The 19641-nt window shown below is 42.1% G+C and overlaps 1 protein-coding gene across 11 annotated transcripts in view; it reads right to left on the bottom strand.

The window, feature by feature from the left end:
- Positions 1-19641, bottom strand: part of INPP4A (inositol polyphosphate-4-phosphatase type I A) — a 150952-nt gene that overhangs the window by 58490 nt on the left and 72821 nt on the right. For all 11 annotated transcript variants that reach the window (XM_075590520.1, XM_075590522.1, XM_075590519.1 and 8 more), the window contains exons 7-10: positions 15770-15886; positions 3882-3961; positions 2394-2505; positions 893-983 (exon numbers count right to left, since the gene is read on the bottom strand). In XM_075590520.1, the coding sequence (XP_075446635.1) occupies positions 893-983; positions 2394-2505; positions 3882-3961; positions 15770-15886 (400 nt within the window). The remainder of the gene's footprint in view (positions 1-892; positions 984-2393; positions 2506-3881; positions 3962-15769; positions 15887-19641) is intronic.

The raw sequence follows: 19641 nt of genomic DNA, 5'->3' as shown, positions 1-19641 counted from the left end.
ATAAATCAAGTCAAATTTGGAGTGGAGTACAAAATAAACAAAGCATCATTTTCATCTCGCCTCACTTCATGTAAATGTATCAGTCTCTGCTCTAACTTTTGAGCCGTGTGGTTTAGGACGTACCAACAGGAGAAGCTAAGGAAGAGTTACATGATGATAAGATTTTGCATCCACGAGCAATGTCGTCTAAAGTAGCCGCCAGCTTGTGTCACGTGGAAACGCCTTACATTTGACACAAACGCAAGTAGAAATGGAGTAACATGTCAATACAAACTTCTCTTTGCACTTTCTTCAGTTCAATACTGTAAATTACGAAAATGAATTAAAATGAATTAAAATGTAACGTTTGGGGTGCAGGACGTATGCTTCTCTGGTTCTATTTGGAATTAATACAGAGCTAAAATGAAGTACAGAACACGTAAAAAAATTTTTTAAAGTATTTTAAGTGTGGCAGTTTAGATCTTACTAAGGGGTGATTCATGTTGTGAATAAGAAAATAAATAAAAATTAAAATATATATATTAAAATATTATATTAGGGGTGTGCAAACTTTTCTCCCTGCGCACCTCTGCCTGCTCTCCTCACCGGCTCGCACCCCCCTCCTTCCTTGTTTTCGGTATCAAATGAAGCCTCGGGGTGATGTCATTTGACAAGGTCGGAGACATTGCAGAGGCCTCACGCGATTTCATTTAAATGCCTTGGGGAAGAGCGCGGGACCTCTGCAACCGCCGCCCTATATCACAGAGGCTGTGTGTTTCCTGATCACACAAGTAACAATCTGCACCGTTTCTGTCAAGACCATTTTACACTGCTTTATAATCCAGCATACAGGTTTACATGGTTTGTCGCAAGAAATTATATATAAAAAAAAAAATTTCAGAAATTAGTTTACCTGATTTCAGTAACGTATCTTTCCGTAACGATGCATATTTTGACCGAATTCCTAAAGATTCTGTTAAACTTTCATCAACGAGAAGAACAGTCTGAAGAGGGAGGGACGGGGGAAGAGAGTCGTTTTTAGACAGAATATCCATGTAACTCCCACGTATTACCCATACAGGCAACACTTCTATATAACCATTCCATAGAAAGCAATAGGTTATAAAAATAACATTTGTTACAGACATGACTATCTGAAATATAAAGTCTGCAATTTCATAACTTGCCACCGGGTATGAATTCATTATAAACGTTGTTTTTGACCATCATGCAATTATTTTATGATCATTTCATAAAGACAAATGCAGGGTTTTCCACAGAATAATAGCAGTTCGGTTTGTGAAAACAGAAGCCTTCACTACAGAAAATTGCAGTTCTCCCAAAACAGAAGACCTCTGCCTTGAACAGTAATCCATATTCATAGCAACAAATACCCCTACTGAAAATAAACATGCTGTGTATTTCTGTCATGTTGGATGTGGCATTGGGCTTCTCTGTCGTATACTGTACATATGCCACGCTCAATAGCTCTCCATTTTGACACATATATATATTTTGTGGCGGCTCCGGGGTTCCCAAAAAGAGCTTGCTGGGGTTCTGTGTGCCGTGTCAAATCAGCCTGATTTGATCTATACCAGGGGTCTCAAACTCAGTCCCAAGGGCCACAAACAGACCAGGTTTAATGGATATCCCTGCTTCAACACAGGTAGATCAATCAGTGGCTCAACCTGTGCTGAAGCAGGGATATCATAAAACCTGCTCTGTTAGTGGCCCTTGAGGATGAAGCTCGAGACCCCTGCTCGATACACTAGAAGCACTTGAAGTAACCACCCTGGCTCCTCTCCCTTTGTTTTCATGTTCACGGCACCGGGTCCCTTCAAGCTCAACAGTGGTCCCTTGATGCCGAAGACCCACTAGTTTGAGAGATTTGTATTTTTTGGGGCTGCCCCGAAGAGCTTACAATCTAATGGGCATGTGGGGAGACTAACAAACAGTGAATACAGAGTACATTAGAGAGAAGTGTTCCACCAGCCAGGATACCAGCGAGCAGACATGGAAATGCTTGGTGGTCCCATTTTCCAGCTTCCTTGCGTTACGATGTTATCAATACAAGGGAACTCTTCAGCTATTGTATCAGTGTGTTTTATTGCTAGATCCATGTAAGTTTTACTGTTACAGTATATTATTTTCTAATTTACCGAAGAAGGTGGATTGAAGGCTATCGATGACTGGTTTATACTGAAAAACGTTTCACTTTGGGAGGGTAAATGCTTACAGAGATGACAAAAAAATAGATATGTTAATACCCCAAAATATTACTTGAAGACTTCTACAGTAGCTCATAATTATTACCTTTTTCAGTCAAACAATATTTAAGTAAGCTGAAAGTGCAGAGACTGAGCTGTAAGAAGCATTGTCTATTGTCATAAGAATGAAGTGGAGGCAACACTCACTCTCCCATTAATGGTATCCGGGGATCTGGTTACAGGGACATGTTGGTCAGTCTTCTCCTCCATTTGCCAGCCTATTACAGTAATGTTACCCACACGATCGTGCTCAGCGGACCTGCAGGTAACGACAATCACTGGAATTACATAGTCGCTCAGCTCATGCATAGAATTCCCACATTTAGACAGAAATAAAAAAATTTAAGACCATACATAGCTCATCAAAGTAAATCCTGGGAGAAGCTCTCTATGACTGAGGGCCATATTTTCTAGGAAGTACTAAGCCAGAAGACACATACAAGTCTTATAGTAAATACAGTGTCATACTATAGTAGATACAGTATTGCCTTTACTATCAGAAGACAACATTACAAGGAAAAAACAGATATGACTTCAAAAGTAATTTTTCCAATATAAAAGAGATTTGACAGTAACTTGCTTGTAAAGCCCTGCTGCCTCAGTCCGTGTTGGTTAAAACAATTTCTCAGGAGTGGATATACAGTAAGTCACTGCAACTCCCACGAAGCTCTAAATGTATAGCATGTTTAGCTACAATTCTCGATAGCAACGGTGCGCAAACTGGGGTGCAAGACTGACTGCGGGGGGCGCAGGGTTTACAAAGGCCCCGCGCGCTTCCCGAAGGCACTTAAATTAAGTGCCGGGGAAGCGGCGAAAACCTCTGTAAACCTCACTTACCTTGGCTCCAGCGGCTTAGACGCGTAGCCATGGCAACGCGGCGGCAAATGATGCCGCGAGGTCATGTGACGTCACAATGGCAACGTGACGTCATAACGCTGACGCCAGAGTAAGAGGGGAGGGGGGCACGGAGAGAGAGGAACTGCTGGCAGGGGGGCGCAGGGAAAAAAAAGTTTGCGCTCCCCTGCTCTGTAGCATGAACAAATCCAGTCCCAAGCCTCGGATTGCATCCTAGCTATATCCTCCTGGATGGTGCTCCACAGCCTTAAACTTAATATATCTAAAACTGAGCTCCTCATATTCCCCCCACTCAAACCTGGCCCAATACCCTCCTTTTCCATCACAGGAAATGGTACTACCATTTATCCTGTCACCAAAGCACGTTGCCTACGGGTGACATTTGACTCTTCCCTTTTTCTCTCCATTCATGGCATAGCTAAAAATATTTGCTCTCTGTAAACCTCCCAACATACCATTCAGATTGCAATCTCCCCAGAGCAGGGATTTCCTTTCCTATTGCCTGATTTTGTTTGCTGCACTTATTGTATTAAACTTCTCTCTACTGTATTGTCTCTTTTGTAAAGCGCAGAGTACACTGCAGGCGCTATATAAAGATTATGCATACATCAAATTATACCTATCAAACCTTTTTGTCACCAAAGCCACGACACGTGAAAGGTTTACAAACAGCCAGTGACTACAATTATAGGTTACATAAAAATGCATCAAGGAAAATGTTCGAGATTTTCTAGTTAAACATACATAGAAAACCCTATGACCAGGATCAGAAACACTCACAATAGTGTTAAATGCAATCTGTGGCTCTTCTCCTGTAGAACATCTTTGACTGTAAACCTGCCAGAGCCCAGCAAATACATCTGCATGAAGAGAGAGACATAGAATGCAGATCAAGATAAAGTCACATAAAACCACTCTGCTTTAAGAAAATAAACTATGTGAACAGAGAACAACCTTGAGGATATTGATTACAGTAAAACAAGATGAAAAAAATGGAGATTGCTTCCGAGGTTCACAGCACCTTCACTCAGCCAGTTGTATGAATATAAAAAAGTTTATTAGTAACCAGCAATGTACAACAGCATGAACACTCTTACGCGTTTCGTCCAAGCCAGGACTTTTTCAAAGAGTGCTGTTCATGCACAATGTCCCAGTTCATATAGGGAGAGAGCTAGATCAACAGCCAATCATTCCTAAGGTCAGATAAATTATCACTGCTGAAATCAATTAGGTGATTCGCTATACTATAGGACTGTTTATATCACATCGCTCACTACATGAAGGGACATACAGACATGCAAATATTGCATACATTGTTAACAATATTAAAATGACAGCCTAATGCTGTATAAAATTAAAATCAAAATCATACAAAGCATTATGTTCAAATACTGGTATAAATAAAACATTAATAAATTGTATAATAATTAATCAATTAATTCAATCTGAAAGAAAGTGGATAGGAATTATAGCTTACATAATCATAGAAATAAATGAATAATGTAACATAGAATTAATTCTCAAAACTTAATAAATGTTATAATACACAGTGTGGATATTTTGAATTAACATTATATTAATGATTTTTCTGTAATGGGTAATGATACCCAAATAGACATAATTTGGACAGTAAGCACACCCTGAACACCTATCATACTGGGCCATCACCCCACCAAGAAGTGCTTAAGCTCCCAGTCTTGGTTGATTCCGGCCGGATGAAGTGTGTTCAGGGTGTACACCCAATACATTTCTTGTTTATTCAATACACCTTCCCTATGTCCTCCTCTAGCATGACAAGGTATATGCTCAATGGCAGTATAGGAGAAATTATTTATACCTCCTTTGGGGCATCTAGAGAAGTGTCTAGGGACAGGGTGGGTAGTTTCATTTCTTTTGATAAGTCTTACATGCTCTGCTATGCGAGTTTTGACAGGTCTAATTGTGCGTCCTACATACATTTTATTACAGCCACATCTTAAAAGATATATAGTAAAGGACGTATTGCAATTTAGAAACTCCTTAATAAAATGTTTTTTTGCGTTAGATTCTGATTTTACATATTTGGTACTGTGGGCATACCTACACATAGAACAATTTCCACTTGCAAAAAAGCCCTTAGGGATCCCTTTTATTTTATTAGAGTTTGACTGAAAAAGGCTAGGTGCCAGGTGTGATGCTAAAGTTTTAGCCTTCCTAAATGTGAATCTTGGCCCATTTCTTATATATTCTACAATATCCCTGTCAAGTGACAGAGTATGCCAATGTTTATGTATGATATCACATATTTCTTTGGATTGTCGATTATATGTGGTAACAAAAAATGGACTCAATTCACTTAGCTCAGGAACAGGTTTTGTTTGATCCATAAAACGTTTCTTTTTCTTATATTTTTCCAGGAGTACGGAACGATCCAAAGATCTTGCATGTTCAAATGCCGTTTGGATATCCCTACTGTTATAGCCTCTGGCCTGAAATCTATGAAACAATGCTTCTGATTGTGAATAAAAATTCTCATCATTTGAACATATACGTCTTAACCGTATAAATTGAGCTTTAGGGATGCCTTTGAGTAATGATTGGGGGTGGCAACTTTTTGCTGACAGTAATGTATTCCTAGAATTGGGTTTACGGAATATATCAGTTTGGATTTTTTGATCATGGTCGATGTACAGAAGCAGGTCTAGATAATTTATACAATTAATATTATGCTCATAAGTAAATTTAATATTTCTGTCATTAGAATTAAGGAGATTGATAAATGTAAGAAGTGATGATTCATCGCCGTCCCATACTATGATGAGATCGTCGATGAATCTTTTGAAATAAATTATTTGTGAACGATAAATATTGTTGCTGTGATAAATATATTGTGCTTCCCATAAACCCATAAATAAGTTTGCATATGATGGTGCAAAACTCGTGCCCATTGCAGTGCCTAACAACTGTAAATAAAATTGTGAATCAAAGATAAAATAATTGTGAGTTAATAAAAATTTAATAGATTCTAAAAGAAAAGTGCAAAGTGACGTGGATAATTGTAAAAAATGTGCAATTGCGGTCAACCCGTGATCGTGATGTATAATTGAATAAAGAGAAATCACATCAAGTGTGACCCATCTGTATTCTTACATCGACCATGAGATCCGAAGAATCCTTTATAAAAGATGGCAATGAGCAAACAAGGGGTTGTAAATATGAGTCCACAAAGCGTGATAAACCATCTCCCAAAGATCCAATTCCTGCCACTATAGGACGACCAGGCGGGTTGACCAGTGACTTATGGATCTTTGGGAGATGGTGGAACACCGGAATCACGGGATGTGGGTTACTTAGAAAATCAATTTCCTGTTTGTTGAGTGTACATAGAATTTTACCAAATTCAATTAGTTCCTTATACTGCAAAATAAATTCAGCTGTAGGATCTTTTTTCAATAATCTGTAATGTTGTGGGTTCCCCAACTGTCTCTGTGCTTCCTGTCTACATTGTGTAGTTGATAAAACAACAAGGGCCCCCCCTTTGTCAGCATTCCTAAACATAATGTCATTGTTACTTTTCAGGACATCAAGCTCCTGGACCTCTGTGTATGTCAGATTATTGGCATGCACAGATGAACATGAAAAGCCTTTTGCTAGTATTTGCAAGTCCCTTTCTACCAACCTTTCGAATGCCGTGATGAACGGTCCCCTGCTATTATTTGGGCAAAAGATGGACTTCCTTTTTAAACCAGATGATTGGGTACCGAAGAAATATTTATCGTTCACAAATAATTTATTTCAAAAGATTCATCGACGATCTCATCATAGTATGGGACGGCGATGAATCATCACTTCTTACATTTATCAATCTCCTTAATTCTAATGACAGAAATATTAAATTTACTTATGAGCATAATATTAATTGTATAAATTATCTAGACCTGCTTCTGTACATCGACCATGATCAAAAAATCCAAACTGATATATTCCGTAAACCCAATTCTAGGAATACATTACTGTCAGCAAAAAGTTGCCACCCCCAATCATTACTCAAAGGCATCCCTAAAGCTCAATTTATACGGTTAAGACGTATATGTTCAAATGATGAGAATTTTTATTCACAAATCAGAAGCATTGTTTCATAGATTTCAGGCCAGAGGCTATAACAGTAGGGATATCCAAACGGCATTTGAACATGCAAGATCTTTGGATCGTTCCGTACTCCTGGAAAAATATAAGAAAAAGAAACGTTTTATGGATCAAACAAAACCTGTTCCTGAGCTAAGTGAATTGAGTCCATTTTTTGTTACCACATATAATCGACAATCCAAACAAATATGTGATATCATACATAAACATTGGCATACTCTGTCACTTGACAGGGATATTGTAGAATATATAAGAAATGGGCCAAGATTCACATTTAGGAAGGCTAAAACTTTAGCATCACACCTGGCACCTAGCCTTTTTCAGTCAAACTCTAATAAAATAAAAGGGATCCCTAAGGGCTTTTTTGCAAGTGGAAATTGTTCTATGTGTAGGTATGCCCACAGTACCAAATATGTAAAATCAGAATCTAACGCAAAAAAACATTTTATTAAGGAGTTTCTAAATTGCAATACGTCCTTTACTATATATCTTTTAAGATGTGGCTGTAATAAAATGTATGTAGGACGCACAATTAGACCTGTCAAAACTCGCATAGCAGAGCATGTAAGACTTACCAAAAGGAATGATACTACCCACCCTGTCCCTAGACACTTCTCTAGATGCCCCAAAGGAGGTATAAATAATTTCTCCTATACTGCCATTGAGCATATACCTTGTCATGCTAGAGGAGGACATAGGGAAGGTGTATTGAATAAACAAGAAATGTATTGGGTGTACACCCTGAACACACTTCATCCGGCCGGAATCAACCAAGACTGGGAGCTTAAGCACTTCTTGGTGGGGTGATGGCCCAGTATGATAGGTGTTCAGGGTGTGCTTACTGTCCAAATTATGTCTATTTGGGTATCATTACCCATTATAGAAAAATCATTAATATAATGTTAATTCAAAATATCCACACTGTGTATTATAACATTTATTACGTTTTGAGAATTAATTCTATGTTACATTATTCATTTATTTCTATGATTATGTAAGCTATAATTCCTATCCACTTTCTTTCAGATTGAATTAATTGATTAATTATTATACAATTTATTAATGTTTTATTTATACCAGTATTTGAACATAATGCTTTGTATGATTTTGATTTTAATTTTATACAGCATTAGGCTGTCATTTTAATATTGTTAACAATGTATGCAATATTTGCATGTCTGTATGTCCCTTCATGTAGTGAGCGATGTGATATAAACAGTCCTATAGTATAGCGAATCACCTAATTGATTTCAGCAGTGATAATTTATCTGACCTTAGGAATGATTGGCTGTTGATCTAGCTCTCTCCCTATATGAACTGGGACATTGTGCATGAACAGCACTCTTTGAAAAAGTCCTGGCTTGGACGAAACGCGTAAGAGTGTTCATGCTGTTGTACATTGCTGGTTACTAATAAACTTTTTTATATTCATACAACTGGCTGAGTGAAGGTGCTGTGAACCTCGGAAGCAATCTCCATTTTTTTCATCTGTGACGTCATATCCGGTTGGGGCACGCAGACGCCAGCAAGCAGAATCCAAGCACACAGAGCCTCCAGGATCAAGCTTGCAGCCGCAAACAGGAACGGCTTTCAAGGGACCTCCACGCGGTACACAGGGGAGACAGGTGAGGATATATTGGTACCCGGGCCGTGATTTACTTGGGGGCGCCCCCTTGGGAGGTGTCCCCTTGTACCTCTAACCGGTTTTCCAGTACCCCACTCCCCTTGTTAGTATCGGAGATACCCATATATTGCCTTATTACCTGCATCACCTATATACCGGCGTCAAACCTTCTTTCCTAAACACACTCCATAGTGCCTGGTAGTGGCCTCGATAATTGGGGTTACCCTATTTTTTCCATTTACAGTAAAACAAGGACTGCAGTCTGTACTGCATATTAGCAGCACTATAGCATTATCAGGACGGCCAGGCCACTGAGGTTACTAGTTTATTCAATAAGCAGTAAAGGTCACTTGCTTCATCTAGGCTGTGACTGAAGCGGCATTGGGCAAAGCGTAATACAGGTTAATGTCGCTTGTTGCCCCTACCAGTCAAGATGGCGACCCAGCGTACAGTACCTGGGTAACAGTGGCCAGCTTAGGCTGCAAAATGGCTGTCAACTTCATTAGTCTCCAAGCCCAGTTATGTATCTGTTTCAAAGTTAATTAATTACATTATGTTGTGTGTGTTTGTGTGAGTCGTATGCTTGGGCCGCTATCGCAAGGTTCTGTGGCTAACACACCATGAGTCGGGGACTAGCCATTGTGCAGGGACAAATGCAGCTTCTCTGGACAATGGTGAGGTGGGGGAAGGGCGGTACCTCCTGGAGGGAATGTACAATTTCCAAAAGTGAAGCATTGTTCTCTCCACGGGAACCAGGTGTCTACCCCTGCGGGAGGTATTGTAATTGGGAACAGAGGCATGGGTCCTATCCCCGTCAGCTCAATTCCCATAGGTCAGTTCCAATTTCCCAGGCTCCGAAAGCCCCGCACCTGGGGGATGTCTTTAGGTAGTGCCACCACCCACTGCGCTGATTGTTCAGTCTGATAGAGTCAGCACCCCGTCCTCCGTGATTTCAGGTGGAGGTCCTATACAAGTCGATGCAGATCAGGGCACCTTAGTTTTTCATGGTTGATTTTGGTTTCAAAAGACCAACTGGAAAGTGAACTATGGACCAGAGGCAGGCATCCCTTGTTACTGGGATGGACACAAGGATCAGGATGACATCTAGGATAAGCTAGCTTCAGCAGCGCCCTTGGACATAGTGAGCAAGTCATTCCCTGTACCCTAAGCTTATTGTGTTTTGACATGTTTTGTACGGTGTTTCTCCCTGTTGGCTCCAGCCAGAATAAACCTCTCTTTATTTATCCATCTTGTTCTGCCTGGTGTTTGCGATCCCTGTGTAAAGTACGGTCAACTATGACATAGGTCTTTAAATGTTATCATCATGTGAAGAACAACATGCATTAAAAACAAACAAGATGTGGGGCGCGTGCGTGACGTCACAGCGCATGCACGTCTGCTAAAACGCTCCGTACATGCCGCTGCTAGATTTTAGCTATATCCTCCGATCGGCACCTCGTTTTGGACTAAAATCAGCTGCTGCAGGAGGGAGGAGCACACGGCATGCCCAACACAAGGAAGGATCGGAAGATATCCGCCCCAGATCTGTCCCGTTTCGGGCACAAACAGCCTGCGATGGTAGAGGGAAAAGAAGATGGCGGCGAGGCGCACGCACCATCGGGCACCGAGCAGGAGGAAAGAGAGGGACACAGCCATAACCAGGCAGGATTTACAGGGGATGTTTAAAGAAATGCAGAGTATGTTCCAGTCAGCCTTGGATAAGGCAGTGCTGGAGTTCAAGTCTGAAATATCTTCTCTGGCGAAAAGGACCATGGACCTGGAAAACAAAATGGACGCCACTTTGCAAAACCAAGTGAATACAGATGACAAGGTCCTGCGGCTCAACGAGGTGATAAGAACCATGAGACAGCATGGACGATCTGGAGAACAGGGAGCGAAGGCAGAACCTGCGAATCCGTCACATCCCAGAGTCAGTATCTGCGGAGGCACTGCAGCCTTATCTTAAAAGGCTGTATCTCTCAATCGACCCCCAACTACAGGATGGCGAACTGTTGATGGACAGAGCTCACCGAGTGTTGGGTCCAAGATTTGATTACCCTAAAAGAAGTAGGGATGTGGTGCTGAGTCTTCATCAATACGCAGCCAAAGACAAAATAATAAAGGGGAGCAGAGGTTCAATCAATTTCGAAAACTACCCCATCCAGATCTTCCAGGATGACCATAGAGAGGCGAAGAGGACAACGACCAGTGACAGCGATACTCCAGGAAAAGGGAATTAGCCATCGGTGGGCCTTTCCATTCCGCCTTATAGCTAACAATGGAGGTAGGAAGGCCTCACTTTGCTACCCGGAGGAAACAGCAGCCTTCCTGGCTGCGTTGCGTCTGGATTCCAAGAGCAGACCAAGTCTACAATGACAGACTCGGGACGTCAACCCAGAGGAAAAGCGGTCAGCTGAGGGAGCGACGGATCAAAAAGGGAATAATCAGAATCGTCCGATCACCTGAGAGGTCTCTTGGGAATCTTTTTATTGGTTACTAAATTCTGGAAGGAACCATCAGTTTGCGGTGGACTCTTTGACCAACAAGTCTGCGGCCCATGACTTTCCAAGAAGTCCAAGTTGGAGCTTTTGTGTTCTTTTCGGTTTCTCCCTCGGTCTCTTATTTTGACTGGCAGGTCCAGTTATGCTCGTAGTTCGAGATCATCCGCCCCCCCAGTGCCCGGGCGACAGGAACAACTCTGCAACGGGGAGAGACCCACTCAAGGTGTACAAGAGACTAAGATCTGAACGGAGCAGGGGAAAGAACTGTTTGAGAGGTCGGGCGAGGGGCGAGTGGGCCTAGGCCCAAAGAGTTTGAGGAGATGGGTCCTTTGTGGGTTACACACCACACTGTGACTCAGAAAATAGACACAAAGAACATTCAGCCCTACTAAAGAACACGAGCAACCCCTGCTCCAACCGTTAATAGTTATGGATTGTTTAGTGAAATAAACTATGTTCGATGTATGCTTTTCCCCAGGTTGTTCCCCCCCCCCTCCCCACCTTTAAATGTATATGATGAGACAAAGGAAGAGGGGTTAGAAGAGACAGAGCTAAGAGGGAAACTATTGTAAAAGTTATATATGTTTATATGTGCCAACGTTGGTAAACATTGGTTTAAATGGTAGTTATTGCCACCGTAAACGAGGTAAAATAGAGGTGCAATCAGTAGGTAGGGTTTAAGTAGTGGCAGCATGTGGGGTGGAGAAAAGAGACTAGTATGCCCAACGTCAGGGTGACCCCAATAGGGCCATATGCCCGCCAGGCCAAACCAAGTAGGGACTGGCTGCAAAACTGGGATGAGTGGCTAGGGACACTCATCTTACTTTTCCCTCACTCTCCAGACATGGGGGAGTTCCCCCTCCTAATTTCCATTCCCTTCCTCACCACAACCTTCAACATATTGAAAACGCAAGTTTCGCAAGAGAAAGAGACACGAAATCTGGAATGACTACTCAAATGTCCCTAAATGTCAAGGGCCTAAATGCAAACAGCAAGAGCAAAAAGAATTTAGGAAACTGCGTGCAGATAGTTTTTTTTTGCAAGTGATGCACTTTGACACGCAGAAGCCTCCAAACATTTTCAGGGGGACATATCCTGTAGCATTGTATTCGTCATTCACAACAAAAAAAAAAGGGGGGGGGTTGCGAGATTATATATATATAATCATGACATACCGTTCCAGACGCTGGAAATCAAAAGAGACCAAAAAGGGAGATTCCTAGTGGTCACACTAGTGAATGTCTATGCACCTAATTAGGGACACATTGATTTTTTTAAAAGAAACATTGGAGTCAGTAGGAGATAGACGAGAACACCTGATTCTTTATTAAAAACGTTTGCGCGCCCCTGGTCTGGATCGTAGAGCTTCGTGTAGAATTTAGCAAATTCCTCTGCAATCTTTGAAGGATTGTATGTCACTTCTCACCCCTTTTATCTTAATGGCCAAGACCGATGCCCTCGATTTGGTGCCCCTAAATTTTTGGACAGTGGAAGACCATCAAATCTTAAACGCAAAAATCACTCGGATAGAACTTGGGAGGGCGGTCAGCTCATTGAAACCATCAAAGGCACCTGGACCAGATGGTTTTTCAAACCTATACTATAAAAATGATATAGGAATTTTGGGGCCTTGTCTGCTAGATCTATTTAATGGTTTCCTTAGCGGAAAAAAAAAATTCCTCCACAAATGACGAAGGCCAATATAGTGGTGATCCCTAAAGAGGGGAAAGACCCCATGTGCTGTGGCAGCCATAGGCCAATTTCACTGCTAAATACGGATCTGAAAATCTACATTAAAAATCTATAGTAAAATGCTGGCCAACAGGTTGAATCCAATACTTCCGAGATTAATTAATTATGATCAGGTGGGTTTTGAGAGTGAACGCCAGGCAATACAAGAAAAATTACGGTCGTCATTGACCAGATACACAAGTTTAAACCCAAAGCTATGTTATTGAGCCTGGATGCGGAGAAGGCGTTTGTGACAGGATACGGTGGGATTTTCTGGACAAAACGCTAGAGACTTTTGGGTTCTCGGAGGTCTTTTTTACAAGGGGTTCGGGTCCTCTATCAGTCAGTCACCAACAGCCACCCTGAAGCTCCCAGGTGGGGACAGGAATTTGATAACAATTAAGAATGGGACCAGACAGGGGTACACCCTTTCGCCCCTTCGCTTTGCATTAACGATTGAACCTCTGGTGGCTACCGTGAGAGCCTCTCCCAATATACTAGAAAATAAAATAAAGGATGAGTGCTACAAATTGCCATTTTTCACAGATATCATACTTACTATATCTAACCCACTGACATCTTTCCTGAATTTGGCGAGCTATCGGGGTATAAGATAAATGTGGGGCAGTGGGAAGCTCATAACCTAACTTTGACTCACAAGGAGGTTGAGGTCCTTAAACTGCACTTTGAGTATAAATGGAAAAGACCATTTTGAAGTATTTAGGGGTATATCTTACTAGGGACTATCATTCACTATACAAGTATAATTATCCAGACCTGTTTTCCAAAATAAAGAACACACCTGGAATTCCCACCCTATTTCCTGGATAGGGCATATAACTGCAGTTAAGAAGAATATTCTCCCTAGACTTCTGTATTATTTTCAGACGCTTCCAATATCTGTGCCACACACAAGTACAAAAGAAATCCAAAACCGGATTATGCCATTTATTTGGAAAAACAACCAACCGAGAATAGCCAGGTCGATTATGCTGGAGGCTAGGGAGGGAGGCGGTCTGGCAGTCCCAAATATTCTAAAATATTATATTGCCTCTCATATGAAGCAAATGGTTTATTAGCACTCCCCAGGAGGGTTATATGCTTGGGTGGATTTGGAGAGCTCAGTCAGGGAGCCGGTTGGGCTGCCCCTCCTTGTGTGGTCGGGGTCTGGGCTGGGGAGGCAGCCTGAACTAGCAGTAATCGGGTTCATCCGGAAAATTTGGCAAATGGCAAAAAAGAAGTATAAGGTGATGTCGGTCCCAGCCAGGCTCACCCTCTTGTTTAGTGACCCAGGGTTTCTCCTCGGTTTTCAGGGACAGAGTTTTGATACCTGGAGGCATAGAGGGATCGTCGAGGTGGGTGACTTGTTGGTAAAAGATAAGCTAATGTTGTTTTAGGAACTGAAGGAAAAGTACGATCTGCCCCAAACCGAGCTGTACAAGTATTTGCAGGTCCCACATTTTGTAAGGCAAGGTTTCCAAGGTGTAAAGTTCCCAAGACCCACACGATTCGAAGATCTATGCAAAACAAGGACATATCAAAAAGGGCTAATATCTCTGTACAAGGGTTTAATGCCAAAAAAAGATACTCCTGCCCATAAATATATGGAGCAGTGGGCTCTAAACTTCCAGACAGAAATAGCGAGGCAGGACTGGGAGGATTTATGGAAGAATATGGGTAAAATGTATATATGTTCTCTTTTGATGTTGTACATATAGAACATTTTGTTAAGATGGTATTACACCCCCAAGAGGCTAAAGCAGATGTTCCTGGAGGCCTCAGGTAGGTGCTGGAGGGGGTCTGGACAGATAGATCTATCGCATGTCTGGTGGTATTGCCCGGCAATGGAGATGTACTGGAGGGCAGTATTGAAATGAATAAAAATGTGTTGGGTATCACGATCCCGCTAAATCCAACGAATTATTCGAGCCAAACCTATGGAGAATGTGAATCACTGCACACTCGAATTGATTTCGCATATACTAACAGCAGCTAGGTGTGCTGTAGCAACGGACACTCCTGCCGTCCAGAAGAGAGGTTATTAGAAGGGTAAAGGAGGTCCAATTAATGGAGAAACTCACCTCATTTCTGAACCATACTACAGGGAAATACTATAGGGTCTGGGAACCTTGGGACGCTGGATAGGGCAGAGGGGACTGAGATGAGTAGCCACCCAAAGGGACAGGAAGTGTAATACAAGGGAATGACCCCAGAAAGAGAGCAGGGTTCCAGAGTGTAGAGAGAAGAATGTGTCATCTATATAATGTTGTATGATATGAAATGAGATTGTTGAAAAAAATTCTGTACAAGATGGTTGTCGTCTTCCCTTCTTTTTTTTCCCTGTATCCCCCCACCATTTCACTGTTGAAAATTTAAAAAATATACGTTTAACAAAAAAAAAACAAAGAAAATTAGCTTCATATTTAATTTTACTAATCACATCAGCTCCACGTACATATATTCAAGGTCTTGTTAGTAAGTTCAAGACTATATACCTGACCACATTTTGTATTTTATGAAAAATGTACAGGTGTTACAAAGTGTTCTGCCTCTGCGTTATGGTGAGATTCTGCACCATCACTGCCATTGAACCTAATGGAAACGCTGATATTCTGTGTTACATCTCAACATGTTGCATCATCAGCGGGTGCAATGAAACCTGCTACCTTTGTAGATGAGTGACTTACAGTTCCCTGAGATCTGTCTTTGACATCATACACTGATAGCTTGATCTGGGTCATCTGATTTATAAGAGAGTCTTGGAAGAAGGCGATGCTGCTCAGAAAAATCGGATTACTTGTTCCCTGCAACAGAGTAAAGTGGGTAAAATTAGTATATTATTTAAGAGTTATGGAACACACATCGAGAACAAGATTTCAAAGAAGCACCTTGGATAGTCTGTTGGGGCAGTTTGCAATAACCCTAAGAGACCTTTACAAATGCACTTATTTACATATCTAATACTGTGAATAAATGATCATTGAATAATTAAAATGGCACTCTTCACTTTTTGTAAACTGTTATAGGAACACAGTAACTAGCAGCATGAAGGAAACCAGCAGTATTTTCATTTTTTTTTGCAATACTATAGGCCCCATTTGATCTCCATTTCCCATTGCTTAGGCACAGTTTCATTATTCTACTAGATAACCATCACTTCTGATAAGAGGTTGTACAAAACCATTGGGATCTAAACCGTTCAGTGAAAATCTCACATCTCCCCCTCCAGCTTCAGTGTACTGCCTTTTACTGTAGTCTTTCCTCCTCACTTCTCTTCCCCCACCCTCTCCCAGATTAGTGGTTCAACATGTTACATACAGGTTCCCCCATTCAGTTCCAAACAGCATACAGGGTTTAACATTGCACACACAGTGTGAAGTCTCTGAATGTGGACATGCAGCATCACACGAAGGACTACATCCTCTAGTGGTTTTTTCTTCCTATCGCTCTGATAAAGCTGCGTCCACAAGCGGCGCTTTGCTATTTCAGTCAGTGACTGTCTCACTCTAGTGTAATTTGTTGCCGTTAGTATAGATGTGAAAAACCAGAAAAATGTCACACAAAAATAAGTGTTCACATACACCGACACAACTGCTCTAAGCAGTTACAATGTGAGAGAAAGTCAAATGTATTCTAAAATAGAACCTAATGCCCATATTAAGTCAGTGCTTACTGAATGGTTCTTTTCAAGCACACTGCCAGTCTGAGATCTAAACAGTGTGGAAGCAGGAAGATAAGCAAGTTGTTGGGTACATTAAAAGAGCAAAACCCGTGTGTACATACATACATACATGTTCTGTAGTATTAGATAATACAGATGTAGCCCGATGGTTGGTTAACCCTTCCTGCAACCTTGCCGTAGGCCTAACCACCCACCCTTGGGAAACTACCCCTTTCACTCACTCCTTCTACCCCCAATAAACCAGGTAGTTTGTTTTAACCCCTTCATCACCTTAGTGCCTAGCCACTAAGATAATGAAGCTGCTTTTATTTTAATAAATAAAACCCCCTTCATCCCAAGTTACAGGCCTTGGTATGTGGTGCCGGCATCTCACTGCATTGTTTAAATCTCTCGTGTCATGTACTCAGGAAATTTAAACTTTGCCTAGATACCGGCACCCCATACCAGTGCCTGTAACTCGGGAAGCAGGGGTTCTCCACGGCTGAAATGAATGTGGTTCAGCTCCGGGGACCACTTGCATTAATAATGTGTTATTAAAACAAATCCTGCGTGGTCACCTTTTTTGAGGTGTGCAGAGGGGGGCTGATTCGGTCTACTCACTGCGTCTCTTACAGACTGATGGAGCCTGGTAGGATTCACACAGCAGGAAGCAGGGATCCTGGCTGTGATAATCATGATGGGCCATTCGCCCCTGCTAAGCACTTTGCCACGAACGCTCCACTTGGGTCCGTGTTTCACCAGTATGTGTTGCGGCAGGTTAGAGATCGAAGATGCTATATCTGTAGTGTCTTTTTATGCCATTTTTTGATCGGTTTTAATATACTGAGCACACTTTGATTTCTATAGCTGGTTTTAGCACCTTCCAAGCAGTGGAAGATCTTTGCAACACTTCCATGTTTGTGATCATTTTTGTCAATATTCCCAGAAATTTGAACTATAATAATCGATATTACCTTTGGTAATATAAGGCTACATTGTAGCTGCTAAGTAACAGATGCAGTGCTATGGTTGGTCGCGCACCTGAGAATATGGGCTGGTCAACAGTGTGCAACGCCTTGACAGTCCACGGCGTACCGCACAGCAGTCAGTAATGGCCCATCGGGATTAACACAGCTGAGGTCCCTGCGTCTCAATGGGACTCCCACTGTGTAAATCTTATCGGGTTGCATGTGTGTCCCTGTGTCCCTGTGTCCCTGTGTGCCTCTAAGGTTACGGCCCCAGTGCCGGCACGTGCAGCCGACTTCCCCGGTCTGCAGTGAGCTGCAGGGAAAAGACTGGGGGGGGAGCATGACGGGGAAGCAGACATGATGTCACCCGGCAGGTTCGCCCTCATTGGCTGAACCGCCGGGGGCTTTGCATAGCGCTCCATCGCTAGAGCTGATCACAATTTTAATGTCTGCCTGAAAAACTCACCGCGCAGCGCAGTGGCCGCCCCTCGCAGTGGGCCCGGCGCCATTGAGGGGCGGCTCTTGTCCCCGCCATAGCGAGCGCTGCAGCAGCCAGCGGGACGAAACCTAACAAGCGATCGGGCGGCTTTTATTTTAATAACACATAATTGACATAACATAATTGAAACAGGGGGTCTCCGGACATGAACAGCCTACATTTCAGCCTCGGGGACACCCTGCTTCCCGAGTTACAGGGGTATCTCAGTCATGTTTAAATTCTCCTGTCACGGCCCACGTGATCGGGACATTTAAACAATGCAGGGATAGTGATTATAGTCATTATGCTTATGCTAAATTAGCATGGGTTAATGAATAGGTAGTGGGTCACTTCTTGCCTATTCCCTTTTCAGACATAACACTAAAGCGGTGCCCTGCTGTATAAGGCCGCGCTTATAGTGCCGGCGACGCGACGTTGCCCAAAAACAAATACATTGCCCCCGCCGCGTGCGCTTATAGTGTGCGCGACGGCGACAAAGCGACGGCGCGGAAACTGGAAGCCGTCAAAATTTGATTTTTCAAGTAATATTGCCTAAATATTCATATAAAGGCTGTACAGCCCATGCTTCATTGATCATTGATCATTGACAGATGTTACTTCAAAAAGGTCACAAGTTAAGCCCCAGCAAACCGTTAACATTCACATTGACATTGTAGGAGGATGCAGTGTCTTATCAGGTGCTTAAATTGTTTTATTAATGAACTGAGGTCCACGTCCTTCACTTCATACTCTTGGCCTAAAAAAAAATTGGTGGTTCATGTACACTCTAATATTTTTTTTCTTACCTTTTCACAGCTACTCTCGTGAAATGTGAAAAGAAAAAATATATATATAGTGCAACACAGTACGACAAAAAAAATCATGAAGGATCAATGAACGAGCGTCAAATGCACTCAGATACTCCAGACTCTTTTCAGCGTTAGGAACCATGGTTGGCGGTCTTTCGAGTGATTCCACTGAGCCCAAGAGGATCCTGTCCAACCTGCACCTACATCCCAACGACTACTCCAGTGCCTGTCAGACTGATTCCACATGGAGGTGGCTGAGCGGGGAGACTGTGTGTTTATGCTGCTGGTGGAGCAATGGAGTAAGTCCATTGCATTGAACTTCTCTGCTTATATAAAGTGTTTTACAGAATGATACTATGTTGGCATCTTATCATTTTCAGACTTGAAACATCCTGGCGTAACTCTCTGACCCTTGCATATACCCAGACCATCACCTCATATTCCACTAGGACTCCTAATGCTGAAAATAATATGGCGTATCGGAGTCCATTTGATGCTGGTTAATTGATCCTCCATGATTTTTTTGTAATAGTGTGCAGTACTCCAGTACTTTGTGTGTTCTCTCTTTTCACATATCTGACGAGAGCTGCTCACTATAATCAAGTCACAATTATCACTTGCACTTGAAATACGTTTTGCGCTG

Source organism: Ascaphus truei, chromosome 3 (assembly GCF_040206685.1).
Source record: "Ascaphus truei isolate aAscTru1 chromosome 3, aAscTru1.hap1, whole genome shotgun sequence".
In the NCBI taxonomy this organism is placed as follows: domain Eukaryota; kingdom Metazoa; phylum Chordata; class Amphibia; order Anura; family Ascaphidae; genus Ascaphus; species Ascaphus truei.
Note: the sequence above shows the minus strand (reverse complement) of the source record. Positions and strands in the feature narration are given on the sequence as shown.